This window comes from Schistocerca serialis, chromosome 9 (genome assembly GCF_023864345.2).
Source record: "Schistocerca serialis cubense isolate TAMUIC-IGC-003099 chromosome 9, iqSchSeri2.2, whole genome shotgun sequence".
NCBI lineage: Eukaryota > Metazoa > Arthropoda > Insecta > Orthoptera > Acrididae > Schistocerca > Schistocerca serialis.
Window position 1 is genome coordinate 348685946 of NC_064646.1, and position 19465 is coordinate 348705410.

General features: G+C 43.4%; 1 protein-coding gene across 1 annotated transcript in view; it reads right to left on the minus strand.

The window, feature by feature from the left end:
- Nucleotides 1–543: 543 nt before the first annotated feature.
- The window catches only part of LOC126419876 (high affinity copper uptake protein 1-like), a 467132-nt gene continuing 448210 nt past the window's right edge, over nucleotides 544–19465 (minus strand). The window contains exons 4-5 of the mRNA XM_050087126.1: nucleotides 6418–6470; nucleotides 544–2278 (exon numbers count right to left, since the gene is read on the minus strand). Of these exons, the coding sequence (XP_049943083.1) occupies nucleotides 1627–2259 (633 nt within the window). The 5' untranslated portion in view covers nucleotides 2260–2278; nucleotides 6418–6470 and the 3' untranslated portion in view covers nucleotides 544–1626. The remainder of the gene's footprint in view (nucleotides 2279–6417; nucleotides 6471–19465) is intronic.

Below are 19465 nucleotides of genomic sequence, written 5' to 3' on the forward strand. Positions count from 1 at the left end.
ATGTATTGATCTATTACTTCAAGAAATAGCAGTACAAATGTATATCTTTTTTGCGTAACTTGTTTCGAAAATGTCATACAAAAACGGCCGTTTTAGTTAGCTTGATGATGGGGAATCAATGAAGACAAACAAATAAAAAAGTCCATGGTCTCTTCCACTCGACGATCTTCAGGCGAAAAACAACATTTGGGTTTGAGTTGATGCCCTCATCGAAGGTGTTGTCCGGACTTCACGATTAGTCATGGTAGCACTTGACTCTAGAATAGCAGTGATGGAGCGCACTACTGTAAGAAAGTACTGGACTCTGTATAGCGAGATATCCAGCCAAGTTGTCTGACGCAAACCTAACCATCTGGCAAAGAGATGTCGCTATACATAGTCAACCACCTCAGATGACGGGAGAGTAACTGAATTGGGTTTACTCAGATCAAGAAGATTTACACACAAAAATGAATTGTAATTTGCATTAATTGTATACATTCATAGAAAAAACTGAGCAAGCAATTATACAGGTTTTAACATGTACAACAAAATATCCCAACGGCGACGCTGACCTGATTTCGGTGGAGGGCGAAAAGTTTTCGCAGCCACCGACATTCTTCAGAGCGTAATTATATACAGGTTATCGATTCCTAAAAAGTTCAGTATAGCAGAAGCAAAACAAGGGTTGCATCTTCGAGCGAGAAGCTGCACAGAATCAACTGTCTGTATGATAGCAAGCCACTTGCAGGCAAACTGGGTATGTGTCCACTGCCTCTATGACAATAGGTATCTTCCATTCCATATAAAACTGGAGCAGCACAAGAAAAACAGGAGTTTAATTTTCAGGACAAGATTCTCGTAGGAGCATTGTGCATCTCTATCTTGGAGCCAAATGTCCATCTTCACGAAGACAGTAGTTCTCCTTCAAATAAAGTTGGGTGCAGGAATATCAAAACTGGAGCATCGTCTTCAGGTGAGAAAATACATAGGCATTTTTCAAGTGAGATGCCCAGAAAGTAACATCTGCGTGATAGTAAACTGCTTGTATGTCCACCAAGCTAGCTGCAAACTAGTGGTAAGTGTCCGTGGTCTATATCACAGTAGGTGTCTCCCATTCGAAGTAACGCTGTGTGCAATGTCAATAAACAGTTTTTCTTCAAGGTTTCTGTCCATGAGAAGACGAGAACACAGTCGCGAGACAGCAAGCCTTCTCCACGTGCAATGGGTAGCTTGTAGGCTAGTGGCAGGTATCACTGGCCCCTATGACAATATGCATCTTTTATTTGATGTGTAATTGGATGTCCGGGGAGCACATAGCCTAGGGCCAAGTAGTCATGGTCTCGAAGATAACGGTTCTCTTCCATTCGAAGCAGATCTGGTTGCAGCATCCAGATAAGAGGAGTTTCGTCTTCAGAAAAAAAACTGTGTAAGAATCACAGAACTGACTGTGGTATTAAGCTAATTGCAAATGGACTGGGATGGCTGTACCCTATTGACAAGTGTCCAGCATCCAGCAGTTCTTTTCCATTCGACACACTGCTGATTGCAGGATCAACGAAATGAGAGTTTCGTCTTCAAGGGAGACACTGCACAGGAGTTCAGTAGATGAGAAGTCCGGAATCGACTGTTTGTGTTGTAGCAAGCCTAGTGGCACGTGTCCATGGTCTCTATGACAGTGGGTCTCTTCCAGGCGAAGAGGAAGAAGCCGAGGCAGTCGCCGACCAGGATCGCGAAGCAGAGCCAGACGTTCATGGTCATGAAGATGAGCATGAGTGCGTAGGAGAGCAGCAGCTGGAGCGCCTGCAGCACGGTCTGGATGAGGTGCAGCCGATCGAGCATGCCGCTGGCCCTGCGCACGGACACGGTGGACCGACTCCTGGGTAGCGCATCTGCGTCGGCGGCGCCATCTACGGGTAGCAGCGGCAGCGCCCCGCGCTCCGGGCCCGAGGCTGCCGTCACGCTCCGCCAGAAGAGATATTCGCGGTAGTACTTGAGGCCCTCGAACACAGCTGCGAGCAGCGCCGTGCCCAGCACAGACGCCACCAAGCTGGTCGGCGAGTCGATGACCCACCACGAGAAGAGCACCGTCTCGCTGTAGCCCCCGTGCATCACCATCGAGTGCATCGAGCCCCCGTGGTGCCCCTGGTGGCCTTCCCCATGGTGGCTTGCGCCGTGGTCGCCCTCTGGCGATGCCGGCAAGGGGGTGGTCTCGTCGCCACCTTGGTGGTGGTTGTGGTGGTGGTGATGGTGGTGCTCGAGATCCAGGTGATGCGACATCGGCTGCTCCTTGACACACCTGCGACAACATGCCAAACCAAACGCGTCCCACTGGCCATCTCTCATGCACTCAACAGTCACAACAAAACTGTCGTATCATAAGCTAAGAGAATCCCGTCCTTCATAAGTGGAGCAAGAGGGGGTCATTTGGCATTGCAGTCGGGGGAAAGGTACTAGTCGAGGTGGTTTGTCTTTGCCTTCCTCAGACTTGTTAAGGAAGTCACAGCAGCTTTTATGCCTATGCTGCAGCCTGAACGACCAATGGTTACCTACTTACCACGTTAAGGACTAAGAACTCTTTTGTAAGTACATATGTGGCAAGTATAGGAAAAAAGAGCTACTCTTCCTGTGCCATTATACTGTTCTCAGACTATTTGTTTCCCTGCGACTTAGCCTCCAATGGATGTGTAGCCATAGGATGTAACGCAGCAAAGATAGAAAGAACCATAGTGCCATTCAGGTGACATTGTCTAATGCAATGATGGTTCGAAAACAGACCAAGTTGCTATGGGGCAGCGTACACAGGGTGCACCTCAACCAGAGTGTGCGGTCTCTCTCTAGGGAAGCTGCCTACAGTATTCCAGGCAAAGAGATCCGTTATTAGAGAATGCACATGGCAGAATCTGCTCAGGTGTTACAAGGATCGTAGCATCTACATTCAATCAGCCAGCCATCACTTCTGAAATCTCTATCTACCCATGCAAGGAGATCAAAGAATGCTACAAAACCCTATGAAACCCGTGTAAGGCTAGGGGAAAGAAAAAGGGTAAATCTGCCTTGGTCTTTGGTCACTCAGGAATTAGTGGTAACGAACGAGCTAAAGGACTGGTCAGGGCAGGGGTGACGACTATTTGCTGGACTGGATCCTCTCTTAACCAGCGGGAGGCAGCATTTAGAACACTGCACTAAAACCCAAAAATCAAAACATTGCAAACTTAATACTTATGATCTCGAAACCATGTTTAACAAGAAGTTCTACAATTCTAGACTTGAACAGGAAGCAGTTAAACTCATGTTAGAGTTAACTGGAACTTCAAGAAACATCTGTACACGATGGTAACAGAGACAGACTATTTAATAAGGGAGACGAAATTGCACCACGTTTTATCTGCCAATGCGAAGCACTGTAAGCCAAAAGACAAAATATTTTGGTCATTAATTCCCGAAGATATTGTGGCTGACAGAGATTTAGTAAACGAAATCCTACTACTCTTTAATGGTACTGGTTGGCTTTTCTAGGAAGCACCATACAGCAAACTCCGTTTCAGTGTGAGTGATAGGGGGCCAGTACAACTGTTGTTTTGCCTCACTGGATAAATCAAATCAAAACAAAACTCCAATGGATATCTTGTTTGATGTCGACTCAGTCACGCTTCCGGCCTCTGCTTTCAGTTGCTCAATTATACTTTTTTGTTAAATTCTACACCCCTTTCAGTTTATTTACAAATGGCCCCCATTACTGGGCTTGACTTCCACATTATCTTCAAAATTTTTCTGTAGTGCAATCATGAGAAAGATGAAGCTTTGTCGCTAGGACTTGGTTACTGGTGTTGCGTATTGCACGAGGCACTTCTTTCGTTCCCTGATAGTGGAGACCTCATGGCATCACCATAATATTGGTGTCGTGTGGATGAATGTGGTTACTGCTTGTGTAGTGTTGGTACGATATAATGAAAGGGAAAGAGTAAAATCCAGTGCCGACTCACAGCCCCCTCATTTTGAATAGCAGCACGGGGCTTCCATGCTTAACACCCATCAGACGCATGGATCACCATCCACAGTGTCACATACCCTCACTCCTTGACATTCTCCATAAAAGTTTGGAATTTAGCTCTGGACATTGGCGCAAAGTCCGATGGTCATGAGATGTATGCCGCTACCTCTCCTCCCTAAATGGCTACTATAATCATGGAGACCTAAATCTGAATGGCCATACTTTCTTTAAAGCGTCAGCACTGCGAAACTACCGTAGTAATACAGTGCTTGACATCCTCAGACATGACTGTAGCTTCGTAAACATACATTCCATCAGCAGATACAGAAATGATTACAGCTGCAGTATTCTCTGTGACAGGCAGAGTGACCACCAGAGTGCACTAGTGTTGTTACCAGATCTAGTGGGTATTTAAGGAGCGTGCACAGCGTCAGATGTTGAATGATCACTGAAAGGACACGCAGATGCAACATACTTCAGTGAGACAGCCTTATCACCAACTGACAGAGTCTGACAGGACCTCATTGTGGATCTCCACTTGGCCAGCTGGTCGAATCGTGCATAATCCACATTCGTGGGGCATCAGGATGTGACAGTGGCCCGACGCCGGACTGCATGGGAACGTGAGGCAGACATTCTCGTCGTCAAGGTTCCGGTCGGCCGCGTCCGACCACCACAAAGGAGGATTGTCGTATTGTGCATCAAGAACATGGCAAGCCCTTCACATTTGCATCTCCCATCCGAGAACTGCCAGCGTGATGCTGAGGTACTCCCATGTCCAGCAGGTTCCCCAGAGCTCTTCCCGATAGAAAATATGTGGAACTAGCTCTGACATCAACTCTGTACCAGTTTCGATACCCACATTATCACGCATCAGGTAGTGTTGTGCTCCAGCTTGGTTCAAGAGAGGACAGAATATACCCTTACCAACCGAGTCAGTGCATGCATCCTGGCCACAGCGGGTGCAAGTGGGCTCATACTGTCATGTCCTTTGTAAATTTGACTCGATTTTGTAATCACGGAAATAACATCACATACCCTCTCAACCTGTGTAACTTCATTTCGCTTCCTCTTCCCCTTCTGGATGCTTCAGTTTATTTTCAGAAAGAGTACGTTGTTTCCTATACTTATGGAATCTGACTTCTTTAATGATTAATTATCCAGTCCGCATGTCAGTTCGCAATGGGCGCTCCGGCATCAATTGTACCGCATGAGACTGCCGCAGCATGAGGTTCCTGACGCAGGGAGGAAGCAATGAGACTCGCATCACTACACTGATTAACTCAGTAACAAGCGAAAAAGTGAGGCTGTTAATCGTTACAAAATTTTTAGGAATACAGTAGTAAATGGGGTTGATTCACGTTAATCAATAAATTATCTACGGTTCTGACCGTTGGGTGATTATGACAACAGTTAAAGGTGGTCTCTGCACCGTACTTCGAATCACGTAGACGACGAGAGCAAACGTTTTACGATGTAACTAGAGAAAAGAGTATTCCACTATGCATTCCACCGTCACAACGCCTTCTACCTGTTTAGTTTCCCTTATCACTCCTAAAGAGACGTACAGAATGAAAGCAGACAGCTGCAGCCCACCTTAAAGCCCATAGTACGGGCGCAAGATCATTCAATTCATTTTACGACAGCTGGACAGCAGAGGTGTTTACAACAGAAAGGGCTGCATCAGAACATACAGCGGTACACAACAAAACTTCTCAATAGTAGCTTGCCTAGTGAGAAATGATTCTATTAATATTCATTTTTATATGGAAATGAGCGTACATGTTGGGGAGAGGTGCAAAACCTACGAAATACCACTTTTACGCTTCCCCTACGACATCGATGACATAGTCAATCATCCTAGTGGCGCTTCTACCGTACTTGCTTGTACACGAAACGAAATATGACCAATACTCGCAACTGCTTTGGATGTGGGATGCCAAATTTCTGCAAGACCCAACGCTTACATGCAGAGCAAGTTACTTTATTAAAAAAACACGAACCTTCCTCCTCCTGAATAAAATTGCGCTGACAAATTTTGTATCTTGACGGCTACTAACGTTCATCTAAAATAGGTACTTCGCAGAGTCGCCGAAAACTAAATGTACCTGCCACAATCGTGGCAAAAAATTCAGAGAAACGTAGTTTTCTAAATCAGGGATATAGAGTTATTGGACTTATCCAATTTTCTGTACAAAAACCAATCATAAAGCATTTCTGCCCTTGCAGTTGCTGCACTTCCTTTGTCCTGCACTAGTTATTTCTCTCCCGTCGCCTATCCAAATGCGGCCCTCTCATTCCTCTTCCTCACAAAATATTACACAGACAACATTGAAGCTTTCGGGGAAAAGACAAGAGTAAACCCAGGCCGTTTGATGTTTGGTAACGTTAACGGTTTAAGTTACAATGGCTGCATACATCAGTGGTCAGAATAACGTACTCACTTTTAACACCAGGCTGTTACAACCTCATCGCTCGCTACACTGGAAGCAGGCACCTGAAAAAAAGAAACAAAGTCAGGCTGTACGGTCTGCACAGAATCTTTCGTTTTTCTTTAATGGAATTTTCATGTTGTTCATGCTAATTAAGGCCATAGAAGCAAGTTATTTTTCTGAGCGAAAAGCGATTCTGGTAGCTGGAGTTGGAGGTTTTTGTTAATCCTACCTTTTGAGTTTCCCCAACACATTTCTTTATTTATAACCAACGAAAGAAACGCCAGTTTTCATGCATCTAGCATTAAAAATACTCTTAATATAACGAAATATTTTCTTCTCTCCGTAGGGGTTGAATTTCCAAAATCTCTGGACATGTATTTTATTTATTTCTGAACGAGCGGTTAAATATCAGTTTCCATGCATGTACCTTTAAAAATGTTTTAGTAGTTCTTTGATAATGACTTCCTTTAAAAAACTTAAATGGTTTAGTAGCTGTTTGATAATTACTTATTTTCAAAAAAAACTTTCACCTACTATGATACCCCGTTAATAATTTACTTTCCAAAAACACCGAAACATGTATTTTTTTTAATTTCTGACCGAGAAACCAAATATGAACTTGCGCAGTTCTACCTTCAAAATTGCCTTGATAACAACATATTTCCAAATAGCCTTTCGTCCCCTATTTCACTACATTAGGACTGGAATGTCGGACAAACCCTTCGTAAACCATGCTTACAGTACAAGATCATCACCCACTCCAAATTTTCAAGTTTCTATCGTTAGCAGTTTCGGCTGGGAGACGGTGAGTCAGTGAATCAATCAGGCCCGTATTTCATCCACTTAGGGGTTGAAATTCCCAAAACAATGAAACGCGTACGATTTCACTACTAACTGAGAAGCCAAATACCACTTTTTATAGATTTAGCATTAAAATGACATGTTTCAACTTCGTTTCATTCCCTTAGGGAGTGAAGTACCAAAAACACTGAAACACGTATTTTTTTCATTTCTTACCGAAAATCTAAATACAAATTTTCTTATGTTTAGCTTAAAAAAAGCTTTCACGATGATACATTTTCTTCTCCTATTTGCCCCTGTGGGGCGTCGTTTCAGGGGTGTATTTGACCCGGAGTTCATTTTTATGGATGACAATACGCGACCGCCTCGAACTGAGCAGGTGAAGGAGCTTTTGAAACGAGAGGATATTTGGCAAATTAACTGGCCTGCCCATTCCTCCGACTAAAATCCCAACGAGCACATATCGGATGTGCTGGCCGGCAACACGTCCGCATGCACCACCGACCATCCAGCAACCGTCAACCGCCCTGGTAGAGGAATACAACGCCGTAGCACAGGAACTGTTTACCAACCTTGTGGGCAGCCTGGGAGTACGTTGCAGAGCACACACTGCGATCCAAGATGATCACACGCCCTATTATGAACCGTCTCCCGCCGTTGTAATGTCCATGGGACCATCATGATTCACGGTGACTTCAGTGTAATTACTGTCCTTGAATAAATGTGTCATTACTGTTCGTCTCGTGACGAAGGGTTCCCACCGAACTGAAAGGGTCTACTAACCAGATGTACACTGCATCTGCATACAATCTATCACAGTAAATTTATTGAGAAAAGAAAACCTTTCAAATGCGAATCTCTAAGCGGAGAAAGATATTTCAGAAGTAAACCAGGAACTTTATGTGGCCATTGACACAAAGACGATGACCAGACTATAGGCAACACACACTACATAGGGACGCTGCAACGTGCCTACACTCTGCTGCCTTTCGGGGGCATAACTGATAATAAAATACGCCTAACGTTGCCGGGGAACGTTAGCGAACATTTTGTCTCTAACAAAAGTTGTTCGCCATTTCCCCATGACATGATCTACCACTCCTAAGTAAGAAAAAAGTCTAGTAAAAATCTCTCTAAAAAGCGGCACTTAAGAACTATGAGCACAGTTCATCTTTACTAGTGTCAGAGACATCTCTTGTTCTGAACGCTCTTTGCTTTCCAATTTTGAGAAGTGGTACAATGACCAAAACGAGAAAGAAATGTCCATTAAACATGGGCTCCAAAAAGCATACCTTAGTAGTTATTAGCACTAGTTCCTTTCCAATATTGAAAAAACAGTTGTCGCCTAGTGAACAAGTGCTCGTAGTTCTTGAGGTATTCATTTTAGAACCGATGTTTACCGAACATTTTTTCTTTGTTTTGGACACTGCAACTCCTCTCAAAATATGGAAAGCAAAGTGCTTGCAGCAAAAGAGACGCGTTCACAATATCGAACATGAACAAGTCCACATAGCTCTTAAAGTATGTATTTCAGACCCAATGTTTATTAAATTCTTTTCTTCGTTTTAGTCCAAACTACTACCCCTGAAAGTTTATCGGTGGAGCTCTGGGTCACCCTGTTTACATAGGGTAATTTTGTTAAAGGGGGCAAACTAAAGGAAATGGGCCCTGAGACGACAAAGGAGCAAAAAAGGTTCTATGGACATATGGCCACAAACGCGTTCCAAGAGTGGTACACCCATTGAAGGTGGAGATACAAGATCTTTGACAGAGTAGGTCTCAACTATCGAAAGTACACATGAGAACACACAAGGCAAGAGGGAATGTTCTATCTGTTCTAGTTCCACATCCAAGACGCTAGCGATGTTGTGACTGACGACTGCACGCTCTCACATCTGTACAAGGGGCTGAAGCAGATGCCCCATAAAACCAATGTTTGAGCGCGCCGCCATCATGGATGACATTACAGCCCTCTTGAATGTGAGGGCTCCAGAAAAATATAGAAACACTCTTTGACAGCCAATATCAATGGAACAAAATGGCGTAACGTTACAATTATTGCACGGGGGGAAGGTTATTTTGTGTGTTCAGGGTGACCCCCGTCAGTAGTGGAACAACGTCGATGCCGCCGAACTGGTGAACGGACTACGGCTGACAGTGTTGTCAGTGAGATAGCCACAAAGGACGCCTCGAAGCTAAGTGTAGCTGGCTTCTGTTCATAAACTTCATTTTTCAATGTCCCCTAAAGGTAGAAGTCAAGAGGTGTAAGGTCTGAAGACCGTGGTGGGTACTCAACAGCTCCTCTTCGACCTATCCATCGTCCAGGTAGATTTTCATCCAAATAGGTTCATACATCTCTATGGTAGTGAGGCGAAGCGTCATTCTGTTGTAGATAAAATCTTGCCTTTCTAAACACCTGGACGGCAGGTAATATCGATGTTTGCAACGTATAAAGATACATCTCAACAGTTACAGTATCTTCATAGAAGAATGAGCCAATCAAACTGCGTGATAACAGACCATAGCACACATTAATACCAAGCAAATTAACATGTTTGTCCACATAAATGTGAGGATTTTCGGGAGTGAAGTATACACAAAAATGGTTATGTGTGTGAAATCTTATGGGACTTAACTACTAAGGTAATCAGTCCCTAAGCTTACACACTACTTAACCTAAATTATCCTAAGGACAAACACACACACACCCATGCCCGAAGGACTCGACCCTCCCCCGGGACCAGCCGCACAGTCCACGACTGCAGCGCCTCAGACCGCTCGGCTAATCCCGCGCGGCGCAAAAATGGTTCAAATGGCTCTAAGCACTATGGGACTTAACATCTGAGGTCGTCAGTCCCCTAGACTTAGAACTACTTAAACGTAACTAACCTAAGGACATCACACACATCCATGCCCGAGGCAGGATTCGAACCTGAGACCGTAACAGCAGCGCGGTTCCGGACTGAAGCGCCTAGAACCGCTCAGCCACAGCAGCCAGCGCAGTATACGCAGTTGTGGCGGTCTACAGCACCGTTCAGTCTGAGTTGCGTATTGTCAAACTAGATAACCATCCCCGCAAACCGTTCATTCTCACGAAGCATGCCTTCAAACCACTCGCAGTACTCCATCCTTTAATCCCGGCCGTCCTAATTCTAACCGTGTAGCGATCTTGTAATGTACTCTTTCCACTTTGGAGCCTTCAGAATTCGTCGTACGCTTGATTGCCTTACGCCGCTTTCACGTGCACAGATTTCTGAGGTGACCTGGTAAAATGCTACAACACAGCAGCGCTGTTAAGCTGAACATCTGGATGTTTTTGGTCGGCCAGACCTTTCCTTATGCATATCCTGAACACGGCCGTCGGCTTCATATTTATCCTGAATATGATAAATAGTGGTACATGTTGTTGGTTGAGTTCCATACACACTCCTCCATTGCCGTTGTTCCGCCACCATGCTTTTATACTTACAGTACCACTTCAATACAGCCATATGCTGCTCATACAACAATCTTATTTCATTCATTGCTGCACTGTGATCTGCTGGAAATCGCGCGCCAAGATCTGTTGAGAAAACAGTGGAATACGCTACCACGCAAAACTGCAACGATGTCAATTTGTTCCAAAGATCTTAACAACCAAAGAGCGTCTACATTTTTCTGGACCCCTCTGTATATTTATGTAGGATGTCTATGTCAGTCGTCAGGTGCATTTTCTCTGGTGTTTTAGCAGATACTTGCAGTTTCGTTTCTGCGTTGTGTAGCTGGAGTCATTCCAATAAATAGTGCTCATCGCGTCTTTCATGCGACGCCCACTGTCGAGAGAAAGTGTCGGTTTCCTTCTCGTTACAAACAGAAGGGTTTTTAAAGAAGAATTTTATGTGCCTGTTCGATAGATTAGTCCAGATTAGTCTAGTCCGATAAGTATTAACAGGGACAGTAAAACTCGAAAAATAACCAGCAGAGAGAGCAATGCCCTGCAGGATACTGACCGCTACTGCCAAGCATGCCACGCTACTGGGTCACTGCTGAGCTGCTGTTTATTCTTCGCGCTTTACTGTCCCTGTTAATACATATCGATAAAACAAATAATGGAACTAGAGCACTTTTGGTGCGCTCTATCGAATGGGCATGTAAAGTTCCAATTTAAAAATAAATTTGTTTGTAATGGGAGACAAACCGCCACTTTCTGCTGACAGTAGGCATTGCATGAAATACATGATGAGCAGTAATAACAGGGCTATCAGCTAAACAGTGCAAAAATGAAACTGCAGATTTCTGCCTTCACAACAGACAAAATACCATGACGACTCTTGGTAGAAACACCCCGTAGACAGGTTGATTAGCTGCCCCTACTGATGGATTTTATGCAACCTGCATTGCCTTCAGATATTTTGCAGATGATTTTCGTGTTCTGTTGCTCGATATGCACAAACTGTTACTCCTACAGAAAAAAATGAACAGGGCATTTTTTTGCAGGAAATGTAATGTAGTGCAATTTTGTACTGAGATATGTTTCTACAAGAGGCCGCTGTTTTCGAATTATTCAAGAAACGTGCAAACTCGTTTTTTCTTGAATAATTCGAAAACTGTAGTCTCCAGCAAAAACCTATCCCAGTACATAATTTAATTACATTAAATTTCCTACAAAAGGGCCCTGTTCACTTTTATGTAGAAGTATTGTATTTGTACCGTATTCTATGTTAACCGGGAGCCTACAAACGACGGAGAGGCTCCGTCCCCGCCGCAGTGGTCCACAACCCCACGGTGACTACCGCAGTCCACTTCATCCCCACGCTGCCCCACACCGAACCACTCTTTCAGGGTTGTAGTGCGGTTTGGCCCCCGGTGGTCACCTCCCCCCCCCCCCCCCCCAAGGGAATATCTAACACCAGACGAGTGTAACCCCTACGTTGAGTGGTAGAGTAATGGTGGTGTACGCGTACGTGGAGAACTTGTCTGCGCAGCAATCGCCGACATAGTAAGGCTAAGGCGGAATAGAGGGTAATCAGCCCGAATTCGCTGAGGCAGATGGAAAACCCCCTAAAAACCATCCACAGACTGGCTGGTTCAACGGACCTCGACACCAGTCCGCCTGGCGGATTCATGTCGGGGACCAGGCGCTCCATCCCAATCTGGAAAGCCGTGCGTTAGACTGCACGGCTAACAGGGCGGGCTATGTAAAAGTAATAGTCTGTGCACATCAAGAGAGAGAATATGAAAATTTCGCGTATCGTTTTTGGAAGTGCTGCGGGTTGCATGAAACCCATCGGTACGGGTGGCTGAATCACCCTGTATATTGCGCAGCAACCAATGCGCTGGCAGCAGTTTCCGATTTTCACATGAACTCCAGCCCTTTCCTCAGGCATTGGCAGGTGGCATATCAGTTTTAGCTAAACTAGGCGATTTAGAAGCGGACTTGGATAAAAAAAATTCAACTGTTCCTCCAGTTAGCTTTTACGACCAGAGTTTGCTCAAAGAACTAGGCTCGAACAAAGTTTGAAACTTTAGAAAGTAATGGTATCTATTGTGATACTGTATCATGACTTCAGCACTGCATCTAATTATTGCAGTTTGGGTAATGACGAAGAAGTTCATTCAGAATTGACTTTTCCTGATGAAGGATGACAGCATTTATCAGGCTATGTAAACTCGCAGAACTATCGACGATGGAGTTCAGAAAAAACCTCATAAGTTACAGCAACAGCATCTGTATAATGTGAAAGAACAGACGTGTGGTGTGCAAACATGAATTATTGGTCAGATCACTTTGTGCCAATCCGAAAACAGTTTTTTTTTATTCTAAGGTACTATGTGTTACCTTAATGGCTTTTGGTGCTCTTTTAGCGGTCTCTTTACTAATCGAATTGCTGCTACTTACAACTGTCTACCATCAGGCCTCCAGTTCGCGGATGTAGATCCTGAACATGTGGTGCAGGCCCTACAAGGGGAAATTTAGTCATAACTGACAAGCTAAAATAACATTATACAGCAAATTTCGAATTAAAAGCCTATACCACAGCATTTAAGGCTTATTATTTAATTCTGTAAGATTTTGCTACACGTAATATCCTTGTTTGCAACGTCATCTTCAACAGCAATTGCTACAACCGGTTGCTATTGGTTTTTCCGCCTGAAGCCTGTAGCTATTAAAGAGTATTTTTCACAAAAATCATTTCGATTTTTTTATATATACAACATCTTTTGTGGTCATTCTGGAAATAAAGATACATAATGTGTCTCTACATTTTCGTATTTACAGATTAGGAACAGTATTTCCTTATAAAATTAGCATAGAATTTATTCATCGTAGTTTTGCCTCTTGGTTACATATTCTGCAAACCACTGCTGTTTTCTTCGTCGCTAGCGGACACATTCAGGTCGAAAGTAACTTGGCAGCACATTCGCTTTTTTTTGCGTCCATTGTGTCTTACGCTGAATGTGTGTTTTTGCCGCTTTACCTCAAATGTGAAACTTGGCAAGAGAACTGTACTGTAGCTTCAAGTGTGCCGCATTCAGCACAATGTTTATGTTTGCTCATTTGTTTGTGTGAAGATTGTGAGCGTTTGTGCCAACTTGAGAGTGCTACTTTTATTTGAGACAGACACACACACACACACACACACACACACACACACACACACACACACAGAGAGAGAGAGAGAGAGAGAGAGAGAGAGAGAGAGAGAGAGAGAAAGGTATTAGACTGGAACTGGTAAGGGGGTGGCAGATGGGATGTGGTGGCGGAGATACGAGGTTTGACATATTGTGAAACTTGTAAAGACGTTATAAAACATTTTATTGTCTAAATCGTAATAATACATACTTCTAAATTCATTGCTAGTTGCGACTGCTAGAAATCCGTCTTCAGATATATAAGAAAATAAATAGAACATTCCCTTTAGGTTAAAATTAATTTCACATTCTTTAAGGACGAACATTATTTCAAAGTAATAAACGTTAAATAGTGAAAGCATACTGTTCATGTTAAGAGATTCTGCATTTACGAAGGTGAGTCAAATGAAAACCTTAAATTTGTAATAACAAATCGAAATTTCGCACCGTTATCCTGTATGTTGGAAAGCGTGCTACAAACAGCGTGCGGATGGCCTGTAGGTGGCAGCATAATACAGATGCACACGTACCGTCACAGTATCAGTATAAAATGGCCGCCCCACTTGCAACTTGCACCAGGGAAGATCAGCGTACTGTTATTCGGTTTTTGCGTATTGAAGGTGTGAAACCTACTGAAATTCGTCGACGAATGAAGGTTCAGCACGGTGGTGCATGTTTGTCACAGCAGCAAGTCTACGAATGGAGTAGGAAGTTCGCAAATGGTGTGACTTCAGTGGAAGATGCTCCTCGTCCAGGTCGGGCACAACGAGTTGTGACTGCACAGAACATTGCAGCAGCTGAAGCCATAGTGAAGGAAAACCGCAGAGTGACACTGAATGACACTGAAGATTAGTCATGGGTCAGCACACCACATTGCGCATGATGTGCTCCTGTTTCAAAGGTGTTTGCAAGATGGGTGCCACGGCAGCTCACTTCTGAAATGAGAGACCGACGTGTTGATGCTTGTGAAGAACTTTTTCGGCGCTTTCAACGGGAAGGTGATGGCTTCCTTGCAAGAATCGTTACTGGGGACGAAACCTGGGTTCACTTCCACCAACCGGAAACGAAGAGAGCGAGCAAGGAATGGCGTCATTCCTCTTCACCAAAACCAAAGAAGTTTCGAACCGAACCATCAGCAAGGAAGGTTATGCTGACTCTCTTTTGGGACGAAAAAGGCGTCATTTTGGAGCATTACATGCCTAGAGGGACGACTGTCACCAGTGCATCATACACAGATCTCCTAAAAAATCATCTGCGGCCTGCAATCAAACCAAAGCGACGTGGATTGCTGTCAGCAGGTGTCCTTTTGCACCATGACAATGCAAGGCCTCACACTGCCCGTACAACAGTTGCAACAATCACAGACCTGCATTTTGAGTGTCTTCCTCATCCACCACACTGACTAGACCTTGCCTCAAGTGATTTCCATATGTTTGGACCACTCAAAGACGCAATGGGAGGAAAGAAGTTCGTTCTGATGAAGAGGTACGCCACGCAGTGAATGAGTGGTTGCGCGGACTACAAACGAATATTTTTCTAAAGGAATTTATGCACTTTGTAAGCGCTGGAGGACTTGCATTGAGCGTGGTGGAGATTATGTTGAAACGTGATACAGCTTTGTACCATTTCTGGACAATAAATAATGTTTTAAAAAATATTTAAGGTTATCATTTGACTCACCCTCGTACGTACGGCCTACACCGTTGGTTAAAACTTCATAGCCGAAAGTGTTTCTCGGGACAACGCAAATAAGTCTAGAATATCTACCAGGCGATATGATCCATTACCAATTAGTAAGACATACATTATTTAAATAGATGTTAGAGAGCAAAAATACATATTAAGACATACAAAATCTAGACACCAGAAAGAAATTATCCGAAAAGAACGGAAATTGGAAGATGTGATGTAGATGTACAGAAGAACAAATGATTACAATTTCACAGAATAACTGGATGATAAATGATAAAGAGCTTCACCAATTGAGCAAGTCAATAACGCGTTGGTCCACCTCTGGTCCTCACGCAAGCAGTTATTGATCTTGGCACTGACAGAGTTATTGGAGGTCCTCCTGAGGAATCTCGTGCCAAACTCTGTCCAACTGGTGCGTTCGATCGTTAAAATGCCAACTGGTTGAAGGACTCTGCCCATAATGTTCCAGACATTCTCAACTAGAGAGAGATTCGGCGATTTTGCTAGTCAAGGTACCGTTTGGCAAGCACGAAGACGTGCAGTAGAAATTCTCGCAATCTGCGTACAGCCATATTGCAGAAATGTAAGCCCAGGATGGCTTGTCACCATCACGGGCAACAAAATGGGGCATAGAATATCGTCGACGTACAGCTGTGCTGTAGGCTGCCGCGAATGTGAATCAAAGGGGTCCTGTTACGAAAAGAAAAGGCAACCCAGACCATCATTCCTGACTCTCGGGCCATATGGCGGACGACAATAAGGATGGTGTCCCACCGCTGTCTGAGGCGCCCCCAGACAAACGAAAAATTACCTTTCAGTAAAAGTAGAACCCTATACCAAATTTGCTTCCGTAGGTTCAGGATTGCACTTTGTAACCTCGCTGCTGGAAGCTTGGCTCATTGACGAGCATAGTACTACTCCTTTATTATTATTGCGCTCCAACACCTATTTCAATAACGTATATCTTACAAACTGTCAACTGATCGTATCACTTGCGAGGTATTTAAAAAAAAAAAAAAAAAAAGTGTCTGAAATCTCATGGGACTTAAGGGGAGCCGGGGGCGCCTATGCTGCCCATGTTAAAATCACTAAATTTGAGGAACATTTATGAATAAGCTACCAAATAGAAAAATTTGAATTTTGGAGTATCTTTTCTAGTTTCCTTCCAATTATTTTTTTTATTAATGACCCAAATTTTTTTACAAATAATTGCTTTATAATTAATCTGAAATGAAACTACTGAACATATTGCCAAATGGCTGTGTTACAATGTAAGTTTGACCACTAGGAGTGCTGTATAAAAATTTCATCTCTCCAGCTTGAGTGGATATTGAGAAAATGTTCCTTATATTCGAAAAATTCTAATTTACAGGAAATGGCTAGCAAAGTTTCTCAATACATTCCTGCACTATAGGATGGATTATCAGGGTCTTTTTCTTCATCCTCCAAAAGCTTCCTCTTCTGTCTTCTTTTCTGGCCTGTTGTTCCATCATACTTCATATGCCTTTCTCTTCTTTCAGCTCCTCGTATCCTTTCTCTGCCAATATTTCTTAGTGCTCGTACAGTGTTCACTCCAGCTGTAAATCCTAATGCCTTCAGAACTTCACACTTCACACTGTTCCCTTGATTGTAGGTTGCTATTGCATCATAAATGCCAAAGTGCAGTGTTTTTATGCTTACAAACACCCTTTTAGGAATCACTTTCCAAATCAAATTGTTTACGCTCTCATTAGGATTCTGCGTCTTTCCATGTAGACATTTGTGTAACAATTCTGGCTGTGGTAAGTCATGAAAAATTGGTTTTATTGTTCCCTCCTGATTCTTGTACATACTGCATATTACCCGCTTTACACAAGAAGTATAATACTACCAACAACAGGTGCATCACTGAACTAATTCGAAACGGTAAACAGCAAAGAGACGATGTTCCGCGCTCTTATTCATTGTAGTATCGCAACTTGGTATTAGTGTTAATTTTCTTTTCCCTACGTTCTTTCTCTTCTTATATACACGGTTACTAAAACGTGGCATCGTAACCAGAACAAAAGTGTATGGCAATATTAAATGGAGCAAGATGTTCGAAATTCTGAGGAAAATAGGAGTAAGCTGTAAGGAAATACGGGTAATATTTGTCACAGAAAACAATGTAGCCAACCCTTGCACACTCGCTGTATGCGTAACATAAGGTGCTGTATGCGTAACAGGCCGAGAAAATCCCAAGCAGATCGCCAGGAAGTCACGAGAGGGTGTTAGATGCATTCAGCGGCCGCAGGCGTGGGGGAAAATGGTAATAACTCCACTTCTAGGGCGAGTAGAACAATAATTCAAAGTTTACATTAAAGAGGAATGTTCCAATTAATTTTCGGTAGCAAAACAAAAAAAAATCGTAATTTTTTGGATTTGACCACCTCCGGCTCCCCTTAACTGCTAAGGTCATCAGTCCCTAAGCTTACACACTACTTAACCTAAATTATCCTAAGAAGAAATACACACAACCAAGCCCGAAGGAGGACTCGAACCTCCGCCGGGACCAGCCGCACAGTCCATGACTGCAGCGCCTAAGACCGCTCGGCTAATCCCGCACGGTTGGTATTTTTCATTTATTTCACAGTTCCGAGAAATACTTTCAGATGATGGTGTTGTAGCCTACAGTGTACGTAAACACGGAGCATGGGAGGCATGTTTTCACCACTTATGCTTATTACTTTGAAATAATACATGTTGTTATTTTTACAGATCTGAAGATGGCTGATTAGCTTCTGAAACTAATTATCAGTCGTAAACCAATAGATTATTCCTATTAAGACAATCAAACCTGTTTTACAAAAAAATTACAAGTTTTAGAAATACAATTTAAGATTTACTAAACCGATATTAAAAATGAAAATAACTGAAATTAATAACGTAGTCGATGCGATTATTAACACAGCTGTATTAAGAACTAACAGAACTACATTAACAAAAAAAAAAGGTTCAAATGGCTCTGAGCACTATGGGACTTAACTTCTAAGGTCATCAGTCCCCTAGAACTTAGAACTACTTAAACCTAACTAAACTAAGCACATCACACACATCCATGCCCGAGGCAGGATTCGAACCTGCGACCGTAGCGGTCGCGCGGTTCCAGATTGTAGCGCCTAGAACCGCTCGGCCACCCGGGCCGCCTACATTAACAAGACGAAAGGTTGAAATCCTTGTCCACGCAAAAATCGGAATTTCAATTTTACGAATCACATATTGTAACTCTAACCAAATATATTTATCGTGTAGATGTGAGATAAGAAAAGGATTTTAGCAAATAATCAACTTTTACTTACACTAAACTCAAATACAATACTTTCACGCAATGTTTCGTTAACGAATAAAGTTATCTGATAATTATTTTCCTCATCTTCAAGAGCTCAAGAATACGCATCTGACGACAGTAGGTAAAAATATTTATGGGTCCTAGATTGAACGACCCCCCCATGAACCATGGACCTTGCCGTTGGTGGGGAGGCTTGCGTGCCTCAGCGATACAGATAGCCGTACCGTAGGTGCAACCACAACGGAGGGGTATTTGTTGAGAGGCCAGACAAACGCGTGGTTCCTGAAGATGGGCAGCAGCCTTTTCAGTAGTTGCAGGGGCAACAGTCTGGATGATTGACTGATCTGGTCTTGTAACACTAACCAAAACGGCCTTGCTGTGCTGGTACTGCGAACGGTTGAAAGCAAGGGGAAACTACAGCCGTAATTTTTCCCGAGGACATGCAGCTTTACTGTATGGTTAATGATGATGGCGTCCTCTTGGGTAAAATATTCCGGAGGTAGAATAGTCCCCCATTCGGATCTCCGGGCGGGGACTACTCAGGAGGACGTCGCTATCAGGAGAAAGAAAACTGGCATTCTACGGATCGGAACGTGCATAGTCAGATCCCTTAATCGGGCAGGTAGGTCAGAAAATTTAAAAAGG